The sequence below is a fragment of the Wasmannia auropunctata genome, unplaced genomic scaffold (assembly GCF_000956235.1).
Source record: "Wasmannia auropunctata unplaced genomic scaffold, wasmannia.A_1.0 LD314069.1, whole genome shotgun sequence".
NCBI lineage: Eukaryota > Metazoa > Arthropoda > Insecta > Hymenoptera > Formicidae > Wasmannia > Wasmannia auropunctata.
Genome location: NW_012048821.1, coordinates 1 through 5,569, shown reverse-complemented (window position 1 = coordinate 5,569; position 5,569 = coordinate 1). Strand labels below are relative to the sequence as shown.

The window sequence follows — 5,569 nt, the reverse complement described above, 5'->3', positions numbered from 1 at the left end:
CAATTTTATTAAATAAATTTTCTCGTAACAGATTCATGTTGTCTGAACCAGGAAATCTGCCAGCAATACCAGAAATAACAATTTCCTCGCCGGAGTAAGTATCGTTCCACGATGCTTTGATGTTGTACATGATTTTGAATTATTTTCTCGGATTATCTAAATGTAAAGTGCTATATTTATTTTATATAATTTATTCTTTTTATGACATTGTCAACTATACCTGGTTCTGATGTTCGTAATATTTTGTTTGAGTTGTAGATGGGAAATGATTCTGGTCACTTCAATATAAGATAAATCATTCTTTATGTAATCTCTTCAATTCAAATGACTATTTTAAAGTGGACTCTTGCGATTTTATAACTAGGTATTGTTATCGTCATATTCATAAATCTTTGTGATTCTATTATGATCATTTTGTAATTTAAAGTAGATATTTCCATTTAAACAAAAGAGACAAAGGGGGAAAAAGAGAAGAATCAAAATTTAAATTAAAAAACATGAGCTGCATACTTTAACATATCTTAGACGTAAGGTAACTACTAAAATTGGACAAAGTTAAATTTAAAAAATCTAACAATTGTCTAAGAACAAATATCGGATTTTTTTATTATACATTATGCCATACAAAATAGTACAGGTTAAGCATCTTTCTACATAATATTTTATTTAGTTTTACATGAAATGTTCTTAAATAATTGATAATTATTCTTATTTTATCTTAAAATTTATTTAGCTTTTAATTATGTACTTATATAAAAATAATTAATAGTTTTAATTTTATTTTTTCAAATTATGTATACATTTTTTATTTTAATGTCTTTCTTTTATTGCGTTAAAACTTTCTTATACTAATTGTAAGATGATATAAGAAATTTTTATTACAGTAGAATAAGCTAAACTCATTAAAGGCTTTAAATAATAATAATTAATGTAATTTATATAGTTAGATATGTAGTTAGATTATACAGTTAGATAATGTAATATATATAGTTAATATACATATATAGATTTTGATCCGATTTTATAAAAGTGGATAATATAATAAGAAATATATTTTAGATGCGTTCTAGTGTAATTTTTTGGTGTTTGTTTATACGGAATAATATGGTAAATATTTTTACTGTCTTAACAAAATCACAGTATAGTATAGCTAGGAACATATACAACAATATAAAGCTTTTATAATAATATTTTAATTTTCTGTATTCTAGCAATTTTATTGAATGAATAAAGAAGCACAATGACTGCAAGTAAGGTAATGAGTGGTCATCATGCGTGGTCAAAATAATGACTTATTCATGCATGCAAATTATATTAATTAATATACATTTATTGTAAACGTGTCTGCATAAAATTAATTGTAAGCTGTTTAATATTGAAATTGTGTAAGTACATATCACACACACCACATTCAATTTATTTTTTCTTTTTAATTTTTGAAATAAAGTATTATATGTTTCTTCTTCTCTCATTTATTTAATTATTTGTGTTATATAAAACATGCACGCATGCACGTACGCACATTATCCATTTGTTACACAAGACTCAAAAAATTAAATTATTTAAAAAATTAACGTTGAATATACTTAGAATTATTAAAGTTACGTAATATTAATTTAAAAATCTATTTTGGTATAATTGATTATAGAGAAATCAAAGCGTTTTTTTTTCAAGTATATTCCTTCTTATTTTTATGTCTCCGCGCTCTTTCTACAAGGAATTAAAAAATGATAATTTTTAAATAATATCGTTGTCGTAGGGAATGTATAATATATATTATATATATATATATAAAAGAAAAGAAGGAAAAGAAAAGGAAAAAGGAGAAAAAGAAGGGACTATATAAATGTATGCATGCATTGAATAAATTAATAATTTATTATACCTTAAGATAAATTACTTTTAAAGACATATAAACGTAATCTATAATCGCCTATAATTATCACGTTGCTGAGATGGAGATCCCGACATCAATGTCGAATAAATAAACGGCAAAACGGAGGCTAGTGCTAAACACAGACCGATGACTGGTCGATACCATACCCAAGCGAAACCAATCACCAATAAACTGATAGACATGGAGACCGACATCGTTACAGATTCGACTGCAATTATGCCGCAAAGGAACGTCGAATTTAATATAATCGTCTTTAGTATATTTGCTAAGCACGAGGCTGCCACGAACAAGACTAACCATCCTAGCCCTCTGTAACAAGAACGATGTTATTTAATCATTAATGTTATAAAATATTACATAATATTTCAAATATATACATAAATTTTTATCGATAATAATGTATTAAAAAATGTAATTTAATTGAAAATTATATTTAATTTTAAATTTTCAACAATAAGTATTTACAATTATTTTTAAAATTATTAATAGAATATATGTATACATATATTCTAAAATACTTATATTTTTATCCAGAAATTACCTGACAGTCCATGTTCGCCAGTAATTATGCACATGCTCCATATGAAACATCTGATCCACTGACATTTTATGCCTTCGTTGAAGCAAAATTTCTTCACCGTGAGATGTGTAATATGGCTTAATGGTGTCTTTTTCGAGCAAACCAACTACCGAGTAAACATCCCCGTTTTTTCCCGCGTAGGAAAATTGTATTCTGATGTCTCCCCCCTACAAACAAAGCAAGCCATACTACACTTACTATATATATTAGAGAAAAATAACAAATCAAAATAAACATTTTAAAATACAATAAATATTAAATAGTAGATGTGTGATTATAGAGAAATCCAACAGTTTTCTCTGGATTTGACAGAGTGGAAAAATCTTTTTCCAGAAATTTTGGGAAACTTTATCTTAAAACTTTCACTTTAAATTTTGTAATTATACAAATCTTAGTTTTCAGTTAGTTCCAAATAGTTCTAAATATTCTTGTGTTCAGAGAAAGAAAAAAAACTTTTGCAAACGACATACTTGTGGATTCCACAAATCTGCGCTGTGATAGTACAATCCAGAGTGCATCTTAATGTTCTTTCGCTCCGGTCTCTCGTCACTGGTGATCTCCACAAAATCGCTGAACTTCTTTTTCAATTCCATGCCAAGCGTGAAAGTGCCGATTTTAACTTCATCTGCGATCTGCACCTGGCTCTTGATTGGCATCTCCTTCGGATTGTGATGGCCGGTACGAATGTAAAAGTGATCCGAATCCACAAGTTTATCCTTCCATTCCGTCGTGTAGTAATAATGTTTTTCGTTCTCCGCTATTCCACCGAAACTGAAAACAAAGATTCAATACATTTAATGTATACTGAAATAATGCAATGGAGTATCTATTTGATACAGACTCAATATAATAATTTTCAAGGAAGGTTTTCGTTTTCGGCAATCGAAATGACAAGCATAAATTTCAATTTTGTGACCGAGCCCTTTCTACCTACCTCTGTTCCTCTTCGATTTCAACCCACTGATACATCTGAACCCTCCTCTTCAGCTTTACGCTCGACATAACAACTCCATAATCTGGCTCCGTTAATGGCTCTGAAACTTGCAAGGAGCCCGACAGATGTATCAAGCGGCCCTCGTATTCGGGCGAGAGCATCATTGAATTAGGAAGCACGACCACGTTGCGCAAAGCCTCGTCCAGGGAATGCGCCACTTTCACAGCTCTTCCCTGAAAGGACGCGGAAGAATGCACAGTCACAACTGCGGTAGAACGAATGGTAGAACGAATATTATGACAGAAAGTGCTATTCGCAAACCTCATTCCAAAACAGAAGGCACATGCCAGTGGCGAACATGATGGACCCGATTATAGCTGTCAGCCACGATTCCCTGAATTGCTCCGAGATCGTCATGGGCGTTTGATTCATGGCTTGTCTTCCATTGGGACTATTCTGGCGAACCCCGTCCGAAGCGCTTCCCCTTTGCGGCTGGCCATTCTGCTACAAAGCGTATGCTCCAGTATGCTCTCTACGAGTCTGTATCTAACTCTGTTAGTCTCAGTAAAATAATACTCTTGTAAGGCAAACAAAGTATATACTTACGTTGGTGCGGTACATCCCGATGCCGGGGTAATCTCGAACCTGAACGGCACTACCACACCATGGGTGCATTCCGTTTCAATAATTTCATTGCATGATGCGCATCAATTTATCCTTGTTAGTCACGAATTGAAGATTAAACGCGCGAAACGCACTCCACAGCTGATTCCTCGCTCGCGCGTAAACAACAAGGATAAAATGATTCCGTGAGCGCTGCAAGCGCCAAAGGCACGAATACGTTTGTCTCTGGTATCTAAAGACTCAATTCTGCCGGTAACAAAAAACCCTGTAAACTGTAACATGTTTGAGGTTTGAGGTTCTGACAACAGCTGAGACGTTCGCGTTTTCTAAATACATATATAAATTTTAAAAACAAACAGTAGGCTTTGTTATTTTACAGTACAATGTCAACGCGATTGTAAGTATCAACGACATTTTAGCACGTTAAGTAAATGACACAATGATGTTGACAGATTAAACTTTAGAAGAGACAACAATTCTAACCTTAATTTTATTTTCTAATAATACTCCATGTATAAATTACTCAATTGTGGCTATACGATTTCTAATTGATACTCCATTTACATTTAGCTACCCAATATATCAAAGAGGCAATCCACAGTTAAGGGTTTTCCTACCGAATTTCTGGATGAAACTAATCGCGCCTACGGATCAGCAGCCTCCGAACGTTGTGCAGTTTCACTGCTCTATGCAGATGACCAAGCACGATATAAAGAATTACCTTGAGAAGATATACAAAGTCGACGTAGTCGAAGTGAGGACGAGAATAGGAATGGGTAGAATCAAAAAGGATCAACTGCGAGGTGCCGTCATTAAGGAGGATGACAGGAAATTAGCCTACGTCGTGCTGGTTAGATTGCAACTATATTCTCCGATTTCTTTGTATAGAAAAAATATAAGAGTTAGGATTTTAGTAGAAGTAATTTCGTTCATTTTTTGCAGCCAAAGGATCAATCATTTGAGTTTCCTAATTTGTTCAAAGATGTAAAAGATGAACTTGACAAAGAAACCATGGACATGGCTAAAAAGGACATGCAGGACTTTCTAGAACCTCACAAAGCGCCCGGATTGCCTGGCTGGTTTAGGATATGAAGTGTACTACATATGCTACAGTATTTAAGGATTTATTACAAATAAAATGTATTTAAGTTTATATTCTTGAAATCGCTCAATTTCCTGTACAACCAGAATTTTTAAATTAATTTCTATTAAAAGAGCTTTTCTATAGTCTTAATATAATATAAAGATATCTCTTAATATAAGTATAAAGAATTTTTAACTTAATGAAAAGACTGATAAAAGATAGACCTATTATTTTTTTAACATATTTATTTGAAATAATTGTTTTTATTACTAATCTGTTTTTATTAACATATTTATTTGAAATAATTGTTTTTATTACTAATCTGAATTATTAAATTAGAAATAAATTTAAACATCAAATTGTAAATGGCGGCTCTCCGTTAATTGCAGCTAACACTTTCTCGTTTTTTAAGATCGTAATATGAGTACCCTCGACGTAATGTACTTTCAC

General features: G+C 31.8%; 2 protein-coding genes across 3 annotated transcripts; one reads left to right on the top strand and one right to left on the bottom strand.

Annotated features, from left to right (window-relative positions):
• Window positions 1-1,859: 1,859 nt before the first annotated feature.
• Window positions 1,860-4,211, bottom strand: LOC105460885 (transmembrane protein 43 homolog). Of its 2 annotated transcripts, none has more exons than XM_011707372.1 (6): window positions 4,018-4,211; window positions 3,733-3,915; window positions 3,412-3,644; window positions 2,948-3,248; window positions 2,439-2,644; window positions 1,860-2,206 (listed from the first exon to the last, which is right to left on the bottom strand). In XM_011707372.1, the coding sequence occupies exons 1-6, from the start codon at window positions 4,084-4,086 to the stop codon at window positions 1,924-1,926; spliced, it is 1,275 nt and encodes a 424-aa protein (XP_011705674.1). In that variant the 5' UTR covers window positions 4,087-4,211; the 3' UTR covers window positions 1,860-1,923. The 2 variants fall into 2 exon arrangements, with proteins under 2 accessions (XP_011705674.1, XP_011705675.1); XM_011707373.1 differs by having other exon boundaries at window positions 3,733-3,951; window positions 4,018-4,207.
• A 71-nt stretch (window positions 4,212-4,282) lies between these two features.
• On the top strand, window positions 4,283-5,188 carry LOC105460884 (39S ribosomal protein L23, mitochondrial). Its single transcript, XM_011707370.1, has 3 exons — window positions 4,283-4,432; window positions 4,606-4,885; window positions 4,978-5,188. Exons 1-3 carry the CDS (start codon window positions 4,419-4,421, stop codon window positions 5,125-5,127), a joined length of 444 nt encoding a protein of 147 aa, XP_011705672.1. The 5' UTR covers window positions 4,283-4,418; the 3' UTR covers window positions 5,128-5,188.
• The last annotated feature ends 381 nt before the right edge of the window (window positions 5,189-5,569 follow it).

Coding starts and splice junctions, on each gene's coding strand:
- LOC105460885 (XM_011707372.1), bottom strand. CDS start 4,086: ATGCACCCATGGTGTGGTAGTGCCGTTCAGGTTCGAGATTACCCCGGC. Junction 3,916..4,017: donor TCGGGATGTACCGCACCAAC/GTAAGTATATAC, acceptor TACGCTTTGTAG/CAGAATGGCCAGCCGCAAAG. Junction 2,645..2,947: donor CAGATTTGTGGAATCCACAA/GTATGTCGTTTG, acceptor CTTTGTTTGTAG/GGGGGAGACATCAGAATACA.
- LOC105460884 (XM_011707370.1), top strand. Junction 4,886..4,977: donor AATTAGCCTACGTCGTGCTG/GTTAGATTGCAA, acceptor CATTTTTTGCAG/CCAAAGGATCAATCATTTGA.